The 25,577-nt window shown below is 47.4% G+C and overlaps 1 protein-coding gene across 18 annotated transcripts in view; it reads right to left on the bottom strand.

Moving 5' to 3' along the window:
- The window catches only part of TCF4 (transcription factor 4), a 239,753-nt gene that overhangs the window by 122,095 nt on the left and 92,081 nt on the right, over positions 1–25,577 (bottom strand). For all 18 annotated transcript variants that reach the window (XM_087772702.1, XM_087772700.1, XM_087772701.1 and 15 more), the window contains one exon: positions 98–162. In XM_087772702.1, coding sequence (XP_087628828.1) covers positions 98–162 — 65 coding nt within the window. The remainder of the gene's footprint in view (positions 1–97; positions 163–25,577) is intronic.

Raw genomic sequence — 25,577 nt, forward strand, 5'->3', positions numbered from 1 at the left:
TGATGGAGCCTATCCCTAGGACGTACAACTTTAAGAAGCAAACCTCATTTATCAGCGTATTTACCACAACCCCTCTGCCGAGCAGACTTTCACTTACCTGGTGGCAACCCTGTAAATTCGAATCTCTTCCATAGGATGAGTATGAACCCCTTTCCGTTTTACCTGTTAACGAAAAAAAAAAATAAATAGATGTATAACAGATATAAACAGATATATATAGCTTCTCCGAGCGTTTCCGATGATGTTCACCACATTCTCCTAGTGCTGTTTACATATGTAAAAGAGGCACTGCTGACTGCGTAATGCATGTAGGCAACGGGAAGGGATTAACACTTTTCCATGCTGAGGATGGTGATGTGAAATAAACTTCCTAATCTCGGCGGCGCTGCTCCGCACGCTTCCTGGAACCGGGAGCTAAGGGGCTTCCACCGGCTGGCTGAAGGTGCGAGCAGAGCTCCTGCGTGCCTCCCCCGGCGCGGGGCTGAGCCCCCAGGCACCCCGCCTGTCCCACCGACCCGCGGGGGCACGGCCAGTCCCTTGCCGGCTTCGCCCCGGCGCTGCTGGGGATGCTGCTCCCCGCTCTCTTTCCCAGGAGCAAATTCCCCCGTGATCCAGGTGATGGAATTCACACCTGGGAAAGAGACACCGATGGGGAACTGGCCATTCCCTACCAACGCTGGGACTTGAACGGGGGCCCAGCGACTGCCGAGGCTCTGCCAGCCCTAAGTACCCTTTTTTTTTTTTATTCCTCCTTTTTTTCCCAGGAGTCCTTTAACCCTCAGATCCACCAGCCTGACTTGCAGTAGCGGTTACAGTTAGGCCATATTTACAAAGGAAAATAAAGCTTCTTTCAGGTTTCAATGGCCAGGCTCGAGCGAAATCAAGAAGGGAAGAGGTGGTTTCTGCAAAGCATTAAGTCATGGCTGAGCAGCACCGCACCACGTGCTCCGGAGACAAAGAGCAGTCAAGAGGGCTGATACAAAACATATTGACACTAAAAGACCACCCTTATGGTGAGGATAATCACGGGAGGGGGGGAGGTATTATCTGACAAAACATCCAAGAACACAGTAAAAATCACTCATAAAATTAAAGTTTTTATTGTAGGCTGGGGCATAAAACCCACAGCACACGGTCCCAGTTACTAGGGACCAGATGCTCAGTTTATCTCCGCGCGCGACTCCCAGCGATGCCGGGGACACCCTCCGCACCTCGGAGCCAGGTTGAGGCGGCGGCGCACCCCCGCCTGCGAGGTACGGACCCCGCCGCCGTGCCCGCACACCTACCGAAGCCGCTAAAAACCACCTTTGAACGGCGTTTGGAAATACCAGATTACGATAACGACGATATCCACCGACCGCACGAATTGCAGGGGCCCGAGCAAGGCGGGCGGCGGACGAGGGGTCCCTAGCTGGCACGTCCCCTCGCGATCCAGATTTCATAAAGAACCCACGGTGAGGCGGACCGGTAGACAAAGGATGATGGAGTTAATTTTAATCATTCCCAATATGGTGTGGCCACATTCTGACTGAGTCCACAAGCCTCTCCTTTACTATACAGCTACCAGGTTTGATCACCATTTAGAGGTATTATTGATAAAGTTTGACTCTTGTGAGTGGTTTGGAACAAAAAAAAATCATCTTTCTCCCTATAATAATTTAAGACTCTGTAGCTTGCTTTTGCTTCTCGATTGGTTTTGTTGTTTTCCACATAAAGTAGTTACTTATACACGGGAACCTCCAAAATGTATTTGCAGTTCATAGGGCATTTGCACAGGTAGTAACTTTTGCAAGCACTGGTACCTGGTTATACAAAACCGAGGGATCACCACTCCATAGCCCCCCTCAGGTTCGGTGTACTGGGAGCCTTTGCAGAACCAATTCAAGATTGAAACGACAATGAAATGTTCATCGTGAATCTCTGAGTCCAATGCCGAGATCTGAAAACAAAATGTCTTGCTGGCACGCCTGGAGTTACGTGTGCTACTTCTCGTCACCCCAAGAGGGCCAGAAAGTCGATGCAAATAAGCGGTGAGGATGGGGAGGGGGGGGGAAAAATCCCAAACAGAAAAACAGGGTCGAGGGGAACCAAGTACAAGCAGCGACACAAGGTACTTTGAACGCGCTTCTCGCTGCTGCCTGGGTATCGGTAATCTTCTTTTCTATCGTATCAGACACAGGCAGCCTCATCTTAATTTCAGTTGTTAAAAAATATTTATCCAGATACAAAAATAAACCCACTGCAAATTACAAGTTGTCAGGGTTAAAATCTACTTCTATTTGTGTGGGGGAGGATAAGAGAACAGCATAGACATGAATCATTCTCAGTAATTTGAGTGTTTCCATGACATCAATGGGCACTCGTCCAGGACTCTGTCGAAGTCTGTGAGGTACCAAAGCGGCACAGCAGCCAGCAGGAGATTGACTTTTTTTTTTTTTTTAGGATTATGCTCCTTGTAAAGATTTCATCTATAGCATCCACTTTTACCACCAAACAGATAGCTTTGGAGATCATGAGTGAACACATTTCATTCTGATAGTGTAAGCCTTTAACTTTATTACATTTTTTGTTGTTGTTGTTGTTCCCACACACAGCCAGAAATCTGCCTTCTCGATTAAGAACAAATAACCGAAATTCATGAAAAAGTCAAGAAACCGTTATAACGATATACATACGTAGATTTTCACTATCAACTGTAATTATGAAATTATCATACTTTTTGTAATGGTCCTTCATTTTGGCGGGGGGGGGTGTGGGAATATCTTTTGTATAAACTGTCCATTTAAAATTAGCTACAGTCTTGATGTTGATTTTCTGCTTAAAATTCACTGGCACATTTGTTTCAGATAATAAAATTTGCCAGAGTGCTGATAATATGCAAGAGTAGGCTCTTTAAGCAACTATTTGTGCTCACAAATACAAAAGCTTCTCCTGAATTTCTACGTTTACTGTACATTATGCATCATTTTCAGTCACTTGAACACCCCAGCCTGCACTGTGCGTTTCCTGAGGTTTGCAAGAGCTAAAGATTCTCTCCCCCCCCCCCTTTTTTTTTTTAAAAATGTTTTAAAAAAGAGAGAGCGTCTACAGCGATGTAGACACCCGACGCATTCACTGCGGAATTTTCGAGACAACCCTCTAGTACTAGAATGCGGCAGCCGCTGCGGATATTTTTTGGCACAAAGACAATGGTGGCAGTGCCAAGCCCCATGGCTAAAACTACTCAAAAGAGGCATAAGGGTAGCATTAATCGTTCAAGTCTTTTACTGCATGGAGTACTGTTGTCCATATTTTAAAACCTAAAAGTACCCGTTAGTAATATTTGTTGTAAGCCAGGAAAGAAAAAAAAAAAAGGGGGGAAAAAAAAAAGGGAGCCTGAAATACAGACGAATAACAAATCTTGTCAGACATCTGATTAATTTTTTCTACCTAGAGGACCAAACGCTAAAACGTGCCATTCGTTACCAGCGCTCCGAACACGCAACCCGATCTATACCCTTCCGTGGCTTTATGATCTGACAGTCGAAACAAAGCTCCATGGAAGAAGTTGACCTACAAAGGCTGGGGAATAACTTTCAAGTATGCACTTGTTCTTTAGGTAAGGCAGAAACAGCACCTCCGTTATTATCGGAGGCAATAACTTCGCGTGTGTGTAAATATATCTATATATTCAATTAATAGACACAATGCATGCCAATCAAAGGAGAGACAAAGAAAGAACTACGTGCAGCTCCTGTTTTCTGACAAACGCTGACTCTCAAGTCTCTGCTCTCTAAATACCTCTAGAAAACAAATACTGCTTATCTTCACCAAACTAAAACGATTGCTTCCTAAATATTGGGTTTGCATTTTTTTGCATAACTGCAGAAAATAAAAGCAGCACAGGATTGCCAATCAATCAATAAAGAAGCCACTTGCCTTTCCATGGTGCACTTTGAAAAATTAATCAAATTAAGTAGAAAATTTAAGCAACTTCCAAAGCACAAAGGCAAGGCATCTGATTCCCCGCTCCCTTTTCCCCTGCCCTGGGAGATAGGGCACCTTGGCTTTTTTCTGGTAGGCAGCATGAGAGGCATGAGGCAACTCTTTCCATCTGCAGAGAAAAGGAAGCGAAGCGATTTCTATAAATGACTTCAATTCAATGTTTACATTGATTTCGCGTTCGACATATTTTTTGAGAGAGGAGATCGACCAGAATGTTCTAATTCAGGTTTCCGCTGCCCTACATTTGGGGTTTAGCCCTTGGTTAGACTGAAGAAGGGAAACCTGTCCGAGACAAAAAAAAAAAAAAAAAAAAGTACTTGTATTAGGGTTTGGAATTTTAATGGCTGCGAATTTCGGTCTGTTCAGGTCTGCAATTTTGCTTAAACCTATTTCTTATTTTATTACTGCCTTTCTAGCATTTTTGAAAATTAATGATTGTTCCCTCTGACGTCCGATGTCTCGAAAGCATCCTGAAGGGAGCCCGATCGACTCCCCTACAGAGAATGCCAAATTAAAGGAGAATTCAGTGTCGAAGTCAGACCAGGCACGAGGAGCACGGAGCTGGAGCAAAGCTCTGAGCAACCCAAGAACGGGCTGAACTTCATAGCTCCACACTTGCCTGTCCGTAACGAACACATACGTGTTATCGGCCGTAGCAGCGTTTATTTGCATTGCTATGAGGACCGTGAAACCGTTTACTTCTGCTTTAATCTATACTTCTCGCGTTCTAAATTTCCTTCGGCTTGTTGAAGTTGGGTGGCAGGAGCCAGGGAGGGTTTGAGGGCCCCGGGGAGCGAGGGCAGGCCTCCTCCCAGCGCTCCCCAGCGCCAGCGCAGCTCTCCGAGCCCCGGCCCTGCCTGACACCAGGACACGGCAACTTCCAACGCTGACAGCCAGAGTATCAGTACTATTTCTTTTGTGCCTCGGAGATTTGAAAACCTGACTCCGGTCAGAGAAATCAAGCTAAAATTTGTTTAGAATTATAAATTATCTGAGGAAAAACCTCATTGAAATAAATGAGCCATTGCACACTTCTATATCCTATACCTATAAGCGCCTCACTCTTGGAGAAATGTATATACGCCGTGCCCTCCACGGACAGCCTCCCAGGCCTCGCTGTCTTTTGCCTTTGATAGGAAAAACAGCCTGCCCGGGTTTGCATCAGAGGAGCCAGCAAGCAGCTTCTTGATTTTTTCAGAACTTTCAAATACTCTGGTCTTCAAAAGGAAAAAAAAAAAAAAAAAAAAGGAAGGCAAAATAAAAAGGAAAATGCTTTTAGTATTAAATGAAATTTTGGGGGCTCTTAATTGAAGGACGCAAACCCGAACGCCTTGCCTGGCACCAGGGCTAACAGCTGGCTGGAGCCTTGTCCCCTTTGTGCGAGGGCGAGCTTTTCCCGGCGGCTCGGCGGCTCTTCGCCCGGGCAGAGAGCGCTGCTCGCCGGCGCGGCTCCCGGGCAGCCGCCGGCAGGGAGCTGGCAGGGGAACAAGCGGCCCTTGTGCGGGGCCGCGGGGAAAGGTGAGGCGCGGGAAGGGCTGGGCCGGCGTCGGCCCCGGGGACCGGGGGGACAAGCGGGTCCCCAGCAGCGGCTGCTGACACGCGGCCTCCGGCTGCGATTTCTCCTCTTCCAACGTTTAAGCAGCAGAGAGAGTTCTTAGCTCGGCTGAGTTACAAACTCGGGCTTGACCTGGGTTATATATACATACTTCCCCAACAGTAGCGCACTTACCGGTATGGGATATACAGTCAAAATACCCTATTTATTTCAGTGAGGTTTTGAACAGCGTATTTTACATCACAAAGAATCTCATCCGATGGTAATGGAAGTATCATGTTAATGAGCTATTTCTGCTTTGTGCTATGTGTGAAGTACAGACAATAAGAAAGAAATCTGACAGATTTTAAGCAAAGTTTGTCAAGAACGTTCACAAAATAGTACAAATGACACGGCATCTGATGCCGGGCAGGTCCACAAACTAGATACAAAGCTAAGGGAAGGTATTAATCCCAATAATTTGAACGACATCGCACCCCAAAATGTAGCATAATGCTAGGGGAAAGAGATCTTTTTGACATGAAAGAGGATTTTTGCACTTACACTGATGTGCCGTAAACAGTAATGGTTCTTAAAGAGACGTTATGATGCCAGAGCAAGTACCATTACAAAGGGAGATTTTTTTTTTTTTTTTAAACAGTACCATCAAAATGCAAAGGAAATTAAATCCTAAAACCTATACTAAAATAAAGCTCCAGAGCTGACTTGAAGAACCTAAAGCAAGGAAATTCAGAGCCAAAGTGGTGCTTCACCACTGACTCCCCTCGCTGGCCTAGAGCTTGTGCTTAAACCGGCAAGGTTAATTCTCAAACGCTCCGAAGGCCAAACTGCTTCCTTACACACGCACGCGTGCCTGCCTCTGTAGGTACATACGTACACGTAGATGTCGGCGGGATGGCTGTGCTGCCTGCTGAAGGGGGTCCCACACGGTGCTGCCAGCAAGCTCTGCCCAGTGCCCCCGTAGGGTTCAAGTGCAGGGAAAGGACCGACCCCGTTGCGTGCTTTTACAACAAAACAGCTGTGGCAAAACTATACTTGAAATTATAAGAATAAGAACGTGAAGACAGAATACCAAAGACCATCCTCTACCGGACTTCCATTAAATGGTGCCTTAGTCCTTGACTAGTCCCACCAAAACCACTTAGATTATAAAGATTATCCCGCTATCCCATAAAAGAAAGGTTTGACGCTAATAGTTGGTAATTTGCCTGGATGCTACAGCTGCGTTACAGGATCGATTGCGTCGAATCCAGTCAGAACAAGCTCGTTGCGCCCTTTGCAACAGGTTTTCAGCACCCTGAAGTTAGTCAGAGGATACGCAGCTCTTGCCATTTCGTAGCCATCACTGCAATTGTGCAACCAATAAATAATATTGCATTCTGCGGACAAGGAACGTTAATGAGCTTAATATCAAGTATGTGCACTAATTCAGACTAGAATAATAAACTTTCATAATTAAATTAGGTATTTAAACAAAACAACTGTTTATTTCAATGCCGTCTGAAGAAATTATATCCAACGCGTTGAAGAAGCCTTAAAGGCTCCTCGCTGCCGCAGGCCACGGCGTTTGCCCCGCGGTCAGCGAGCCCGGAGCACCCGGGCACCCACGCGCAAAGGCTGCCCACGGAAGAGCATCTACGACAGACAATCCTTCAATCCGCATTCCACCAGAGGGAAGGTGCATCTACTTCATAAACGCCTTTAGTCTCTTTTCCTTTTCATATATGCACGGAATTTCAGTCTAGAGGAAATAATTACCATCATCCAAGCCTGAACACCTGTATCACACCGGAAATAGGCGAATTTATTTTGGAGAGAAACAAAAACTCAAAGAAAACCCATTCACCATCTTTTACCCTTCTCATTCTTGGAACGTCGAAAGATGGGCAGGGGATGAAGACAGGCATCGGAGAACAGTAACAAAAAAAAATCAAAAGCGTTATCTAATACTAGAGAATCGGAGTAATAAAAACGGGCAACATTTTCATAAAGATATGAGACAAAACCATGTTGTAGTAATACTCCGGACCCGAAAGCAATACGTAAGAACTGAATGTAAAGCACTGGATATTGTTTTATCCTAAGTAAGCCTCGCAGGGCTATTTTAAATTGAAATACACTGCAGGGTGATCCCTCATCATTTGTTCAGGGACCAGTTCAGATCTTTATCGTGGATCTGGAAACCTGGGGTTTCACTCAAGCATGAAAACAGAATCGCTTTAAAACAAGTTAGATAAGGATCTAAGGCCACGAAAAGCACAGAATTGAAAGAGGACGATAAACCTTCCTACTGCCCCGGTCTGGGCTCTAAATCTTTGGTCCGTAAACCGCCCCTATCTAGCAGCGTTTATTAAAAGGCTACTAAAACAAACCGCGTCGGACACGAGCGAGGATAAAGAGATCAAAAGCCTTATCGTTCCGATTGGGGATCAAATCTACGCCTCGGCACGCCAAACAGAAACCGTTCTCGTGAGACGGCTGCGTTCTGCCCCAAAGTGACGGAAAAGGCCTAACCTCGGTACCTCTGGGGGACCTGGCGCTCCGGCCGCAGGAGCACCGAACCCACCCAAGGCAGGGGCCAGCCCGCCGCCTCCCGGCGCGCGGCTGCGAGCCCACCCCTCCTGCCTCAAGCCCGCATTAAGTCGCCAGCATCATCGACACACCAGAGAGAAGGCACCAAATGCTGGCCGCAAGCACACCTGCACCCATTTTAAAAGCCTGATGGCAAAGCCGAATTTTCAGGTTTTAATACCAAAAGCACCCACGCCTTCGGAGCAGTTCACCTCCTGTCTTCCCATGCTCTCTGCATATATAGACAGAACTACCTGAGTCTCTAATGCTGCCGTATATGGAGATTAAATACTCAATTATACATTTCTACAGAAACGTTATTTGTGATATTGTTCAGCACAGAAAATTAAAACGTTAGCATTTTTTTTTTGTTGTCATTTTGACATTTTAAAAACAACGGATGGGATAATTTGGATTAGCTACGCAGACAAAACAAACTACAAGCTTCTCAGTGTAGGGCAAAACATCAGGAATGATGTGGTAAATATACTGTAACATTATGAAATACCCAATAGTCTCAAATCGGTAATATCCAGCAGAGGGCATGCATACCCTAATAAGATTTTTACACTTGAGAACTGACATTTCCTAAACGTTTCGGGAACAAACAGTTTGGGCTGAGAATACAGGCAAACTCATAGCATCAGTACACGCGCTCTCCAGCGCTTTCAGCTCAAGAATGATAAAGCTCGCTCGTGAAAAGTCACCTCGGAATGCCGACTCCGACACTGGAAAAAAAAAATCCTTGAGAGAGGATTTCCCACCTCTACCATCTGACAATTTTCCTGTCGCTGCCAAATGCAAAGACAATAACCTTCACGCAAAAAAAATCACCGTTCCTCACACCAACTTCGCACCTGAAAGGAACGCTACACTGAAGAGCAAAATTCAGACGGATTTACAAATATTTTGTTCTCTATAGGTGAAATATCAGCTGCGCTAATATGAAATAAAACTGACTGCCTTTAGCAGGGCCAGATTTTTATCATAGATTCTTTAATTACTTCCCAGAATGGGACAGCAATATTACCTACGGTTTCTAATCGGTATTTGATTGGGTTTTATTATGCTTCAGCGGGAGGAAATTTAAAAAAAAACCGATCCAGGGAAGAATTTGTCATTTGTCGCGTTTGTTTCAGAAATCACTTGCCCAAGTTTGTATTACAGAAAACTTTCCAACGCCTACCCACGCTTCAGAGTCCTCCAGCAGAAGCATTTTATTGACAGCCGCCGAGCCAAGCCCCCTCTCCCCGCGACGGCCGGTTCCCTGCGCCCAGAGCTCCCAAGGCACCAAGGAGAACCCTCCATTTCCCCGCGTGACCGCAAAGCGCCGGCCGGTAATTAACCGCTCCCGGCCTGTCCGTCGAAACCATCGCTCCCAACCTCTGCTTTACAGCACAGAGTAATGGCTATTTGGGTTCCTTATCAGATAATATATTTTTTTTTAAGTTTCAGTAGCCTTGGGAGATGAACTTAATTTACAAGGTCTACGAGGCGGGCAGCTTAGGTTACATGTAGGTCACAATAAATAATATTCATCCCTTGGCCGGCGCGAGCTGCGCCGCCGCCGCCGCCTAAGTTGAAATGACAAGCCTTTATTATTCCTAAGCACTTGATTCTGAAACATTTGCACAATCTGTTAAGTCCAGACAAATTTAAATGGTTCTGACATGCAGCCTGCTAGGGTCAGTGACAGGGATAATGCCTCTTTACGTGGGTAAAATTTTGTGGCATATAGGTCACTCTCTTAAGGGGAATCAACTGTGTGTCTCTTCTTTGCATTTCCACCACAATCCTTCATCCTGCAGCCTGGAGCTGAGACTGAAATGCAAGAAAGGAGCCGAACGCTCAAAGCAAAAATCTGCTTCCAGGACAATCCATTATATCTGACAAGTTAAATGTTCCATGGTAGACCATATGGCATCGGAGCAGGGCCGACGATGGAAGAGGGAAACTCAGCAAATGCATCACAATTAAGGAGTTTGACTATAGACTTTACTTTGATTTACTCTATTTTTTATTAAATTTTGGATATTGTAGTCTTTCAATTTTCATAGAGCCCTTCCGAAGCCCCTACCCGATCTACCAAGCTCACTACACACGAACAGGTGGCTCGCCAAAATTATTTTCTCCAAAATCTTATGGTCTTAAGTTACTTTAAATAGCACTCCCGATCAAGCCATTTTTATACCTGGTGAAGCTGCTAAGTGCAGGGCATTTCTATTATTAACTCGCATCAACGTTAGCAATTTATTAAAGACCGAAGAAAAAGTAAAGCCGAGAAAAAGAAGAAAACAGCATAAAATCCCGGTCCCCGAAGGCCTGGGGCTGAGTTCTCAGCAGAAATGTCGCCCCAGCAGCGGGCCCGGCCCCCCGAGACTGCGGGCTAGCAGAAGTCGTCTTTTGAAGAGCCAAAATCTTGGGCTCTTCGGAAGGAATCCTTGCGACCAGCTGCTGCAGCAGCGGATTGGGAAGCCGCATGAACTGGGAATACTGGCTTTGCCACACCTACGGAGATTGATCTTGACTGACATAAATAGCAAATGGACCAATTAGAAGAAAAACCATGCAAATTGGCTGCGTGTAATCAAGTTCCTAAATAATTTGGAAATGCAGCGCTGGAAACAGTAACTGCTATTTCCAGAACTCCTCGCAAAGACTCTCCGCTGTCTGAGAGGACAGAAGGACTTCTACAGACTTGTCGTTATTCTGGGCCAATATCACGCAGGTCTGCTATCGTTCAGAAATAAAATCCGCAGAAGTAACTGCGTAACCATTTTTGGGCAATGCCCTGGGGTCACGATGCAAAAATAAAGTAGGTAACCAAAGCTACGTCCTTATTTAGGCATTTAAATAAAGTCTCATAGGCAGGAGTAAATCCAAGCCAGCGTCGCTGGTGGCAGTGGAAGCTGCTGGTGCACAACTTGCCAAAACAACGCAGTTACTGGGCGCTGGAATTGGGACCCTCATTTTAAGCACTTATTTTTGTCATCTCTTTTTTTTCAATTGCGACCTTGTAAAGGCTGAGCCAATGTTGCTACCAGTAAGGGCCCATCCTGCCCAGCGCTGGGATCAACAGATGCTTCCCAGAGATTTCCAGAGGGATCACGTGGGGACAGGGAAGCGCCTGCGCTGAAACCAAGAGGCACTGAACGCCGTATGCCCACGGCCAAACCGTGCCATTTCACAGCCCGAAACAGCACGTCATCGCTGCTTAATTATTCAGTAGGCTTGTAATATAACATTATTTTTTCTAGTGTTAGATGTGTTCTTATTCAAAATGAGTATTTCTCATCATTTTTAAGGCTCAAACCCAATAATTTTCCAAATTACTTTCATTCTCTCTCTTATCAAGGCTCTTCCCAGGGTCCCCTTCCAGGGCCGGCACTTCCCCGACGCCCGTCCCACCAGCAGGAGCCGTCGGCTGACCCAGGAGGCCCCGGGGTCCGCTGGGGAGCATCGGGAACCACTTTATGGCGGACCTCGGTAGTTTTAGAAGCGGGGTTACACAGTGCTGGGCCTGTCTCACAAGACCCTCTGAAAAGCCCGTTGGCTACACTGACAGAGAGCAATACAAATTTAAATGCATCCCTGTTTTAAGATTTCGGGAAATCGGTATTTAAAAAAAAAAATAATCATTAATAGGAATACTGGGGTCACTTTACTGAAGCAGCCATTAATGAATTTTTTTTAAAAAAAATCAATTTCAGTGGGGAAAAAGAATGTAATTTTTCAAAAATATATTTATTTCTATTTTGTTATTCCTTGTAAGAAAATGTTTTTAGATTACTTTAATCACGCTGTTATTTCTCTATTTTTGTGAAGCTATCATTGTTTTTGCAACCGAAGGTTAAAGCAGAAAACCTGAAAAAAAGCTTTAAAAATTTCGAAACCCTTCACGCAAATCAAGAAGTTACTGTTTGGCACTGGACGGCTCCGGACCAGCCCAGGCAGAAAGGCCAGGTGAACGGCAGGCGGTACTCCCGGCGCGCCGGCAGAACAAAGGCCGTTACGAAACCAGCGCTGAAAAAGAGTCGGATCCGTTACTCCAGTGCTGCAGTTCTTCACACAGATCTTAAATTTATTATTGATTTAGCATTTAGTACTGCAGGCGCTGGAACAAAGACCCTTATGATTATAAATGCATGCGTTGTGGCACGTGCTTTAATTTTAAAAAGGGTACTTTTTTTTTTCCCAAAGATCCTGCATATTAAAAGGACATCAACTTCTTAAAAAGTCACACATCTTTCAAAATGTGTTTTTACAATTTAAGGTTACTGTCAGAGATGACAGAGAAGGATTTCTGGGTTGGTTTGTTGGGGGCTGTCGCGGATGTATTAGAGCTGCCGCCAGCCGCGGGTCTCACCCTGGCGCAGGGAGAGGCGGGCGCCCTGACGGGGAATTCGCCCCCAGCTCCTGGGGAAAGGCGGGAATCGCGGTCACGCTCGGCTCCGCCACGAGGGAGGCGCCTGGGAAGACCTGCGAGAGGTGCCCGCGGGAGCGGGACGCGGAGGCAGGAACGGAGCCATTCCCGCCTGGCTGGAGACGGCCTTCCTCGGCTCCCGAGCCCTTTGCGCATTTAAGGGCGGTTTACTTTGTGTGTGATTGCACTGTTTTCACAGAAAAACTCCCAGGCACCCTCACAGAAAGCACGTGTGCCATTCTAAACTATTTATTGTTTAATCGGGCGCACACCACGTAGATAATGGCTCTTTAAAACACTCCTGGCATCGGTGAGCCACTGGGCTAGCACCATCGAGAAGACGAACGGTGTAAAATTGATGTTTGCTGTAATACAGTGCTATAGGCTCATGGAATAAACTCCTTGCTTCACGATGCCATAGCCAACGTGACTACCTGCTTGGAGACCAAGAGCAATAGATGTGCACGCATAAATGAAGCGGGGAAGGGACATGGAAGGAGAAATACAGCTAAATTCACACCGGTAAAACAAAGCAAAACGAGGCAGATATTTGCGCTTTGTAGATTCCACTACTAAATCCTGATCAACTTTTTTATTACTAATTAAAATGTCCATATGGTAAAACAACACCTGATCCAAGGAGCTTTTAAGTACAGCAATCGCCAACATTGAACTTCTGCATTTCATTAGCAAATCTGAAATTCTGGCCTAGATTTACTTTCAAACGCAGTTTTCTGAGCCATTAATGAAAGACAATAAAAACTTTGGCGAAGTATTTACTTTCCCTATATTATGGTTTTAAACAAAACATGTTTAAAAAGAAGGGAAAAACAAAGTCTGGAAAAAAACAACTACTAGAACTATTCTTTGTCTTCTTATCAAAAAGTTAAATATACCAGGTACAAAATTTAACGCAGCTAAAAACTAGTCCAAGGCTAGTATGTTGGGAATGTCCAAAATTCACCTAGTTTCAAGAAGCGACTACCGAAGACCCAAGACAGAGAACCTGCCACGGGAAAGCGTTTCCGAAGTCCTAGCGCCGCCGCCAAGCCCCGGGCTGCACCACAGCCACCTCGCCTGGACCCAAGTCCGCACTTGGGTGCAAGTTTTAAAGGTTTGGGGTACAGGAGAGAAAACCACACTATATCTGATACTCCTGGCACGCAACGTTGGCCATTCTCGTCTCATCGGTCCTTCTGGCAATGTCAAACAGGACAAGGAGGTCGGTTGCAGCATCTCTCCGAGGCCGGTCTCAGCGGTGCTCGCAGCAGGAGCAGCTGAAAACTTTGCTCGCCTTAAATTCCATCATCGAGCAAGCGCTCAGCTACGAGCGTCTCTGCCTCCAGCACGCCGGCCGCAGGCAGCAGCATCGGGAGAGGCGGCAGCCGTCAGTCTGCTCCCCGGCCTGCTCACGGCCAGAAAACCCTCGGCGTCTGTCTCAGAAAAAAATGAGTCTATTTGCCGCGTTACTTCACCTGCACAAAATACATTTACTCAGGCTCGTGCAGGGGGAGGCGTAATGATCCTGATTTCTGCTTGAAAACAGAAAGCTCCCCACTGACCTAAATGGACATCGCAGCCATAAGAACCCATTAAACTCCAGCAAGAGTCATTTTTTTTTTTTGCCTGAGAAATAAAAACTCATTAATTGCACTTTGTTAAACGCCCTGATACATGTATTTATAGCAAATACGCTGTGATTTTCAGAAACTTTGAACTCTCACAGCTCCTTCTGTGGGTGATCAGCCATTCTAAATTATTATCCTAATGAATACATATTCTTCCAGAAAATTCTCTGAGAAAGGTGCTGGTAGACTTAACACAGAGAAGCTGGGTATCGCTGTCACCTGCAAAACAGCCAGACAGAAGAAAGTCCCCAGAATTTTAACTTTCAGCCATCTTTAAAACCCTTTAACACAGCGCTGTAATTTCTTGTTATTAGGAGCAACTCGTGGTAAGAGCAGGGCTGGTTCACCCTAGGCTTCCCGCTTTCTGCCTTAGCAACCGCAGCAAATATTTCGACTTCTGACAATAAATTATTAGCTAGTTTGCTTTTCATTCCCAGGTGAATTGTAACTGGAATGATAACGTTCCGAAAAGGTAAAATTTCGAACCTGGGCAGAACGCGGAACAAGCTTTGCAAAGAGTACTCACGCAGAAATTGCAAGGGCGTTTTGCTAAAGGTAAAGCAGAAGTGCCGACCGAGTCAGGACTGTTCTGTGGACTGGAAAAAGAAGGCCACCTTTCACAGGGAATGGTGTTATTTCCCAGAAAACAGAAGAAACACCATACGTGTTTCTGGAATTAAAACGTAAAACGTCCGGGTTAATTACGAAACTTATTTTCTATAAAAATAAAGAAGATACCAAAATGGGCCCGAAACAAAGTATTTTTGCAAAAAATCCCCAATCAGAAGGCTAAGAAGACAATCTGATCTTCGTGGGTTCTATCCTTTACCAGGGTTTGAAAAAGCCTGGGATAATTTCTTCTCCCCTGCAGAAGCGCTGAGAACCCACGAACGCTGTGGTGCAGCCGGTGCTCCCGCAGCCTGCCAGGACGGCTGTGGGACCGGGCTTCTCGCTACAAAATACTGCCATGACCAAAAAATTATCCAATATTTTATTGTTGTTGTTTAAACGCTGCCGAGCTGTTTATTTCTTCTAATCCAGTAAATTCTTTTTTCCCCTTGGAAACGGTCACTAATTTCAGATGCGTCACTTTAAGGCCTGCTTTTCCGAAGAGTGAAGTCTTTGTAACTTAAAATAAAGTTTATCAGAGCACTCTGGTTTCCTCAAAGACCCAGGGTGTCACACAGCGCACGCTGAAATCAGCAGTCGGCTCTGAATATTTTACCCCGAGTGCCCTGTGATTTTATACGATCAAATAAACACATGTAAAATATATGGCGTGCTTATATACAACGGCTTCTCTCCCTTCGTGCTAAGAACAAAACCATCTCTCTCAGTCCATTCAAGATCCCATTGCTTTCCATTCACCGTAAATTAAAAAAAAATAAAATAATAATCTTTTATTCAGCTCCTCCCCGAGGAAAAACATACAAATAAGGCCTCTATGATTATTTTTTTTTTAAGGAGCTTGTACGGTAGAGATGGATTTAAGCTTGATAATGTATTCGCAGCTTCTTTGTAGCTTCCTAAATACCAGTACTTCTCACCTCACCCCTGCCGGCAGCTCTGAAGTCAAGGGGACTGGGTGCATAAAAAGACAAGCGGCATCAGGCCCCTACCAAGGCAATCCCCAGTTCCTTACCAGTAGAAAATCAACCAGTGTGAAGCTTACCTGCAACACCACCAGCTCCAGTTGGTAAGACCAGCATTCCCCCAGTACAGCGAGGTGCAGGGACACACTGTATGAAGTGCTGGACCAAGTAAAAAGGCTTTAAGAGCTCATTGTGAAAAAACTCTGCAGGTGAAAGCTTTTATGCCTTCCTGCTAGGTCTTTCAAGGCATTGGGCACCTGTGCAATGTAACCCTGTCTCCCAATAGTTCTCTAAAACAAGGATAAATGGGAACGTATAGGGAATACGTTGGCGGTCCCACTCCGGTTCTTCGCAGAAGCGTGCCCGCTTCATCCCAAAACCACGCCTGCGTAACGACCGCCTCTGCCGCAGCCCCCCGGGCCGGCGCGGGCCGCCGCCGCCCGTCGGCCCCCGCCCTGGCGAAGGCGCGATGCCCACGTAGCGTGGGCGAGCCCGGCCGGGCAGGGGAGCGCGGCGCTGCCAGCCCTCGCTCTCCCGCGGGCAGGCGGAGCGGCCGCGGCGGGGACGCCAGTCTGGCACCTCCGGGAAGCACAGCATTTACAGAAATCAGTAGTCATTAAAAGATGTGCTCTTTAAAACTAGGGTTTTTTGGTTGTGTGCGTGTTTTGTTTTTTTTTTTTAAAGCAAATGTTGAACTTCTAAAATTAAAATGTTATGTGTCTAAACAACCAAACGTGGTTTTAACTTATTCTATCGCTTCCTCATTTACGCTTTTTAAAAATGACCAAGGATTTCATGTGATGTCGTTTCAGCAATACCGGGAAAGTTTCTGAAGTCGCAGCTTTTTCACCGAGCCCAAAAACACAGACTTTGGGGGGAAAAAAGAACCAATCGCAGCAGGAATCTCTTTAAAAGGAAACACAAAAAGAAACACCATCTTGAACGGTCTCTCAGCAATAGTTGTACCGTATATAAAGGAAATAAAAAGCTCTCTAAAACGTAAGAATGAACCTATCTATTCAGATTGCTTACAGGTGACATTACACCATCTGCTTGGGCAGTTTGCCCATACAAAAGGAAGCTATACCAAAAAGTAAAACCTGATGCATTTTAAAGAAATAGTTATGCAAAAAATACAAACGCTTGTAATATAAGAAGTACAAATGAAGTTACGCAGTACTGGGCTACAAAAAGTTCTTAAAAATCCAACGATCTGTGCAAAATCGATGCTCAAATAGCTCGTGGGCAAAGAGAAGAGAGAAAGCCCTTTTCCCTGACCTGGGAGGTGCGGCATCGCTCTGGACCAGAAGGGCTCAGCGTCCCCCGGAGATGTCCCCGCGAGCAGGGACGCGCGCTGCTCTGCCCAGTCCCGCCCCAGTAGCGGGTCTGGGGGTCAAATAAACAAATAAACGCAACCCCCAAAGCAGGGAATTGCATTTCCCGACTGCTGAAGTGGTCCGCGTTAGCCACCGGGCACTCGGCGGGCAGGGAACATTTGCAGTTTGCTGCTGGATTCTGAAAGCAGCAGCTTGAAGTTTGCCTTTTTCTGAGGGGGGGGGAAAACAAAAAAAAAAAAAGTCCTGGCAATAGCGGTTTGATTACCCGGACCCCGACCGTGGGCAGCGCTAGGTGTTGAGCCTGCCTCCATCTTCCTACCGCCCCGCCTGGGACGCTTTCTGCAGCTCTTCCTTTGTCGTTTTGTTGTCGCAGCAGAGCTCCCGACGGCGCGGCGCGGCCCAAGGTGCTGCAGCGGGGTCCCGGGGCAGCCCAGCGCCGCTGCCCGCGGGATCCCCCCGACCCCCTGCTTTGCGGCGCGGTCCTGCCCCAAGGGAACCACCCAGCCAGGCGCCGGAGCCCCGGCGGGCGTCAACGCCGGGGACGCGACTCCGGCCGTTTCCCAAAGCCAAGCGAACCCGGAGCGCCCAGCCAGCTGCAGTAGGGAGCAAAGCCCCATTTCTGGGAGGCCCGATAAGAAACTCGGCGGCAGAATAACCGGTGCGAACGCCTGTCCTCGTTGGAGCGGGAAACAGCCGGGGCCGCATCCTGCACTCCGCGCTCAGCCGCCATCCAGCTGATGCCAATGGATCTGTTTAGGCACGAGGAAGCCTTGGATGTATAAACAATTGTAGAATTAATTAGATAAGGCCAGGAGAAAACAGAGCATGTAAGATGCCTGATTTTCTCAGAGTTTATTAGGATGCAGGTATAATAAAGGAAAAATAGAGGGGGGGGGGGGAAACTTTTACGTAAAATTTCCATATTCTGAGGAGAAACCAAAAGTTATTCCTGAAAGACCCTGACGCTTGTGCATCAAACTAGTTCTGCATCGGGGTGGTTGTTTTTCTTTCATTCTTCAGGGGGGGGGGGCTCGGGGGATAGGACTTTAAAGAGTTAAAGGCTCCCTACCATTAATTTGCATCTGGTGCTTTTAGTGTGTGTGTGTGTTTTTTTCTTCCCTGAAAAGTTGGCAGAGCTGCCGATTTTCCATAATGCAAGCATTTGGGAATTGTGAGCGGAATGAAACCGATCCAATCTCCTGACTGCGACATGAATTTTCATTAATTACAACCTTGTCAGCAAAAGCATTATCAAAGCTGAATATGAAAATGCTAATGAGTTCTCATTTGCATATTTTTCTTTGTTGGAATGTCATTAATTATTACATTTTATGATGATGAATGCAGCTGTCGAAGCTCTCCGATGCATAATTAGCCATCAGAATGCCAGGAGCCGATCAGCATTTTTGGGTAAAAAAAAAAAAAAAAAAAAAAAAGAGAGAGAAAAAGAAAAAAAAAACCCTAAATTTCCCTTCAACCTCTCGCACTCCCCGCTCGCGCCGAAGCCCCCCAAAGTTTCTGCCGCCGACACTACTTCTGCCACCAGCTCACTCCCGGCAAGCCCAAGCGCGGGGACGGATTTCTCCTCCTTTAATAAAAAATTATTTTGTTTTTGCCGATCATGCGCTTATACAATTGGAGCAGCTCTTAATAAAAAAAAATCGTTATTCCAGCTTAATTAATGCCACGCTTAATTATAACACCATGATGTCAGCGGTTTTAATTAAGTATTGGCTCGGTTACAAAAAAACTCCTCGCTGCAGTAAGAGTCACTATCCGCAGATTTGTGCAAATCACTCCGCTCTCGGGTTCGGGGTCTCTCCCGGTTCGTGAACCAGCCGGATCTCCGCCGGGATTGAATCCCGCGCGGGAGGGGAAAGCGGCCGAGGCACAAAACAAGAAGGATGGCGGCGGCGCGCTCCTTGGGCAGCCTTTTGAGCTCACCTCCTTGACCACTTTTTTGAGCTAAAGTGTAAGTGAAGATGACAAAACCAAGCTCATCCTCTCCCAGCCGCTGGGAACGGTGTTTATAAGTAAAAAAAGAAAAACAACACGGAGCAGATGGGACCATTACACATGACCAAACCAATCAATCACAGATGAAGGGCCCAGGTGCAGCGCAGCCGCGCAACAACGCACCATTTCACAGTCTGTCAGACACATACACATGGTCGTACATGAATGACCCTCCTCGGCTCCCCCAGGACCTCATCTGGAGCGCGTCTCCCCTCTCGCCTGCCTCCACTCCGACTGACGTCTTCATAATCGCCCTGTCTCGGCTCCGCCGCCGCCGCCGCGCGGGGAGGGGGGCGAGGAGGCACCTCGCTGGCGAGAGCCGGGGCTCCCCGGCCCGAGGCCGCCCCCGCAGCAGCACCCCGCGGGCAGGGCGCGGGGCCGGAGGCCATGCTCGTGCCCCGCCACCCTCCCTGCCCTCACCCTGCCCTGCCCACGCGGGGTTTTCCAAAAGAGTTTGAAGTTTTTATGGGAGGCACGGCAGGTTGGGGCGTCGCGGGGGAAGGACCAGATCCCAGCTCCGGATGGGTGTCGAGCACAACAGCAGCCACCGGGAGAGCAAGGAATCGCTGCTGGACACAGAGGCTGCGGCGCCTGCCGGTGCCCACGGCGTGCGCGGGTACCATGACCCACGGTGCCTCGTGCTCCAAAATACGCCCGGAGGGCTCCAGCGCCCCGGAGCCAACAGATGGACACCAAGGAGGGACCACGGCCCCATCGCCGAGGTCCCCTGCGGTGGGGCTGGCTGCAGGTGCTGCATCCCCGCTCCTCCCTGCCTGAGTACCAAGGGGGAGGATGCCGGGGCACTGCTGCAGGAAGCACGCAACGAACGGAGGTATTTAAACCTATCGTGTCCGAGAAGCAGTGGTGGGTAACGTCTACCAAACACTGCCTCATCCTCTTCAAACTGTTCAGCTGGATGGAAGGAGAATGAATTCAAGCCACGGCACCCACCACCACCTGAGTGTCGTCTGCCATCACGCAGCACAGCCGCCCCAGCGGGCTCACACCTCGCGCCAACGGCAGCCACCTCCCCTGCACCAACAAAGCCCGAGAAGAGCAACAGAAATCCCAGCCAAGCGCGGCCACTTCATCTGGGCAGCCAGGGAGGGGAAGACAGATGACTTGTGTTTGTAAAACGAACTGGGAGGAAGCTGTTTGTAAGCGTAGGGGGAAAAAAAATCTGAAATATCAAACCCCTTGTGCCCGCTGATGGCTTGGGTAACTCACCCGCGTCCTGGTGTCGACCAGTGGGGATATACCTGCTCCCCACCCAGAAACCCCCGTAAGCAAACCTAAAGCTACACCCCTTGAAACAAAAAACCCCTTTTTTTTTTCCATTGTTGGACAGAATTTGCCAGTCTTTGTAACTCGCCTGAACTGCAGCAGCCCGAACCCTGCTGCATTAATAATATAAAGTGTAATTTTGGGAAGGACGCAAGGAAGAAAGAAAGGCGGCTGAGATAAAAACCGTCCAGCCCTCAAAAGCAAGCTAAAGCTGGTCATCTTATTTGACTGCGTAGATCTGAAAGATGTTCTTGTCACAGAGACGCTCACCTGATGAAAGGCCTTGCCCAGGCAAATACCTAATGAATTTCATTTCAAAAATCTGAAAATACACTCCAGTCACAAGGCCTGAAAGCAGGTTGATTTAAAAATAAACAAACAAAACCTTTCAGGTTTATTTTCGTTCTCTGCTGTCACACAGAATGATCGGGGCTCCTTTACATATGCTTTAAGATATACATTTTCATTTCTACGGTGTTATTTCAGAGACTGACCAAGCTCCTGTTTGGCAGATTTTGACAGGGAATAGGAAAAAAAGGTGCACAGGGAAAATTCTGGTGGAACATCTACTAGAGCCAAAGTCTGTCTCCTGCACGCTTTTCTGTCCAACGTGTCTTTCCTCGGTTTTTTTACAAAGCCCTGAAAAACACAAGTCACATCTCTTAAGTAATGTTTTGAAAGTATCTACCTTGAATTTTGGATCACGTTCAATTTACAAGGCACAGCTAATTTTACAGCGCGTCGGGCATCGGCAGAGCAACTGAAATAAACCCTCCGCGTCCGCGCGGGCTCCTTCCACCTCCCGCCCCAGGCAAGCTCACGGAGCGGTTTTACGACACGCTTGTTTTGGTGTTGTTTTTAAACTGCTTATTGAGAGAATTTTCCCCCCGTTCTTTTCATTAGTACCTCGGAAATACTCACATATTATATTTCCCAGAAATTTTTATGCTCCCAGAAGTGTCCTACCATTTTATGCTGTCTGCTTGCTCGCACAAAACTTTGCCTATAAACTCCGTAACGCTAGCACCCATCGTACCTATTAAGGTTTTCTAGTGCCATAAAGAAAGAGAGTCAACTTATGTTTTGAATGGGCTTCCTTCTCTTCCGACGAACAGAATCCACACATTTGCATTAATAAATTTCTATTTTCTGGCTCAAAAGAAACTGCAGTACAAAAAGCAGATGTGTACGTTGGATTCTTTCAAATTAAATTTCCAAAAGCTGAGCCTATTCTAGCTCCAGATCAAAGGCACTAAAACGCCATCTCCTCCTCCTTCCAGTACAATTACGGAGATTTCATTTCTTTTGTTGCGCTGAGCACAACAGGTAACTCTCAAAACCTGAAAAATAACCACGAGCTGCTGCTGCGGAGCCAGTCGGTGCCGCGCCGCACCTCCGCGCCGCACCCCTGCTGCGTCGGCTACCCGCACCGGGGATGGGAAATATCTGCTTTACTCCCGGAGATTGCTTTTCCGTGCGAGCCTCGTGCCAAAGCTGCTGAGAGGAGCGTACTAGGTTACGCGTTGTATTCTGGCAGGGCTGGAGGAGGCTGGGGGCAGGGGAGAAGCAAAGCTTTTAACACCGATAAAATGCAAACTGGCAAGGGAGGACAAGGGAGTCTCGCAAGTTCAGATGTTGTCAAAAAGTTATGAAAACGTAGCCGTTTTCCACGTGCCTCTGAAGAAAGAAGCGCACGGTCACAAAAGCACACAAGAGACACCCAAAGATAATATTTTTAAAGAAAAATACGCCGCCCCTCTCTGCTGTTGTCCACAGTTCTCGCTCGGCGACCGTACGGAGCGGTACAGCGAGCGCGAGGCCCGGGCGCGTAAAACAGAAGACATTTCAGGGTGTACGCAAACCCACCCGGGGGGGTTGTGTTTGCGACCAACCTGCTAACCAGGACATTTATTCCAAATTTTCACATTTCTATTTCTAACTTCTGGTTCTCGTGCTGGCCATTAACACGTCCCTGTATTATTTTCTCTGTACGGGAACTGCTGCATGTAATTCCTCTCACAGCTGGCCTGCGCTCGGCTTAAGGCTTGTGCCCGCTTTCGTATTTGTCACTAGATCCAATAGCCTTGCAAGGTCCCCCCAGCCTTCAGAAGGGACCCTCTGCAATCCCGTCCGCCCCGCAGGAGGCAAACCTGCCTTTCCCCCTCGCTAAGCAAGGGACTTCTCAAAGCCCATGCTCACGTTAGCTCGTCCCTGCGGCACCTTCCATATTTCCTGGATCATTCCTATGCCACGTACCAATCTGGATGTGTTTGTAATCAATGAATCATCACTGAAGAAGGTAACCAAATAATGCAATAAACCGGCTCCACCCATCCAATGCAACCATATGAGATAGATAATTATCTCTAATGCAAACCAATACAGGCCTGGGTTCTTTGTGCACCCACGCCTGCGGTCTGTGTCTCCGGCCCCGTTCCTCCACGCCGCGCCAGCCGGCTGGCCGGGCAGCGCCGAGCAACAGAGGACGAGGCACACGGCGCGGACGGCTCCCATCGGAGCTGCTGTAGGAAGGTGGATAACCGACACAGAGCACTTGACTGCGCTGGGGCCTCTCGGATGGGTAAGGGCAGCCAGCAAGACACGGGAGGAACAGCAGGCTCGTATCGAACTTAAAACCCGCAATTTAAGCGCCTTCAGTTAAAACTCTGAGCTCCCAAAAGCACAAAATCGCCAACTCAAGCAGGAGACCGGTATTACCTACAGCCAGAGTCTGAGCTCCCCAACCTCATTACCGGGTTTTATTCCAGCTCTGCCCTTGATTCCCCTGCTGACCTTGGGGAAGTCACAGCTTCCAGACCGCTCAGACCATTCCGCCCGGACCAGCCTACACGGCCAACCCCCGGGGAAAGCAGCTCCCACGCTCTCACCCTGACAACACCGCACAGAGACCGTCAGAAGGAAAGTCACGCGGGGCTTTCCGCTGTCAGGGAGCGCGTCTCTGCCTACTGCGCCTAACCTACGTACGGGATGAGATAACATCAGCAAATAATATCTATCCGCCTCACCGGCGCGTTTGCGGGGCTTATTTCATGAATGTGAGCGCAGTGCTTTTCAGTCCTTCGAGTTTTAATCTCGCTGGCGTGCACGTACGTCAAAGCGCCTGTGCACCAGGGTAGGATACGTGGACCAGGAAGATTTTCACAGCCAGCACGTCCACCAGGGGACTTCGGGCACAGGAAAAGAAATGAAGGTGGGGGGGAATTTCTGAGAGAGAGCTTAAGGGAGAAGTTTGCAAATTAAAAAACAAATGTGAGAGCACAAGCAGAGCAGAAGCGAGTGGCTGAGTTTATTTAATTCTTCTAAATTTAGAGAGAGCAACAATGAACCACGAAAGGGAAGAGAGAGGATATGTTAAGGGCGGGCTACGGATAAAGTAGAAAAGAAGGAATGGGCTCCGTATTCCTTTGTCCTTTTTTCCTTCTCTTTTTCTAGTTCCTTCCTTCCTTAGTTGTCCGCTTTCCTGACTCCTCTGTCCTTCATTATCCTCTTTCCTGTTATTTTGCTTAAAACTGGCAAAAATTACAAACTGCACAGGCGTTAAAACTGGCCCGAATTCCAAATATAAGCCCAAATCTAGGCCAGAGGTATATTTGGCAAATACAAATCCTTGCCAGATTTACACAGCTCTAATAATAAGGTGACAAGAACCGTGCACAGGATTACGGACGTGGCCTCACTCATCCCTTATAAAGTGCCAAAATAGTTTCCTTTGACTTTTATTCAACCTTTGCTCATGAATCTCAGACCATTAGCTTCAGGGGAGGGGGCGAGGGGGGGAAGAAACCCCCAAAAGGACAAACCAACCTGTTTTGTATTTGGGCGAAGGTCTAAACGCGCTGTTTTCCATCAGCCCTCAGCTCTGCCTCTCTCGGTTAAGCAGAGGAGCCTGCGCGGAGCCGGAGGGGCCTCACCTTGCAGCCCGGGCAGGGCACCGCCGCAGAGCTGACGAACTCCCGGACCGACTCCACGCCGCAGCCACGGACGCAGAACGCGGGTTCCCGTTCACTCCTAGCACAGCTCAGCATAGTTTCTCTTCCGTCTAATGCATCAGAGAAGAAGCAGGTTCACTTTGCCCCCTTTCCCCCCTTATTTATTCTCAGTAGCTGAATCAGAAAAGTCCTTTTTTACATTTTTAAAACCTCCCAAGATCCCGCATAGCCCTTGTTCCTATCGCGGGCCCGCGGCTGGCTGCTCTCCATCTCCGGTCAGGAGAAGAGGGACATCCACTTGCCGCTCCTTGACATCTGGAATAATCTCATGGCATCTCTCTGAACCACCAGCTTTTTTCAAATAATTCCACCAGCACATCTTTCCTCCCTTTTTACTTTCACTCTCCCTCTACGCTTAAGTAGTTGTTTTACTCTGCATTTTAAAATCTTGAAAACGTTAAAAAAAATGAACTATAGCAACAGAAACTCGCAAGCAGATTTTTATTACTACGCAGAGCCGTGTTCAAGTCAACAGGGCTCTGCACTATGGCAGGACTCCTCTTGCACGGATCCAACTGCAGGACCGTGGCCAAAGCTGTATTTTATATTGCCTTTCTTTTAAGTGCAGCTTGCTCCCCTCAGTTTTGTATCATCAGCAAATCTCATTACATGATGGAAGAAATATGTGGACTCTTATGAGAGAACAAGTCTAGCTTCAAAGCCAAGTCCGTTCCCAACATGTTACAGGTGTGCACCACATGAGCAGGCACAGAAATTGCAACTGTTCGGGGTGTGATGACAGCTCCATATAATGTGATCAAAAACATTTCACATGTAAAAAAAAAATACCAAAGTTAGACAAAGAATAGTTCTGCCATACAAAGAGGTGAAACCTAGTCAAACAAAACAGGCTGGAAAGGACTGGCTATTTAAATGATCAAGTTAAACAAGACACAGCTCAGTCTGCCATGCTTCGCTGGCATTTATAAGCCTACCAAACAGATCTTTACTCTTGCCTCGCTAACCTGCCGCTCCACCTGGCTCACCACCAGAAAGGGGGGCAGAAGGGACCCCCCCAGCCTGACCTAAACCCAAGCACATTCTGCGCGTGGAAGCCAAGGCGATAAAAGTCTCTCGCTCTGTTCTGCAGCAAAGCAGAAACAATTCAATAGCGAACTTGAGGGGAACTTTCAAGACGTAGTCAAGAGAAGCTCAAAGGTGCAGAGGCTGGAGCCCC

Source organism: Nipponia nippon, unplaced genomic scaffold (genome assembly GCF_047370975.1).
Source record: "Nipponia nippon isolate SJK-2023a ecotype South Korea unplaced genomic scaffold, ASM4737097v1 scaffold_37, whole genome shotgun sequence".
Taxonomy (NCBI): domain Eukaryota; kingdom Metazoa; phylum Chordata; class Aves; order Pelecaniformes; family Threskiornithidae; genus Nipponia; species Nipponia nippon.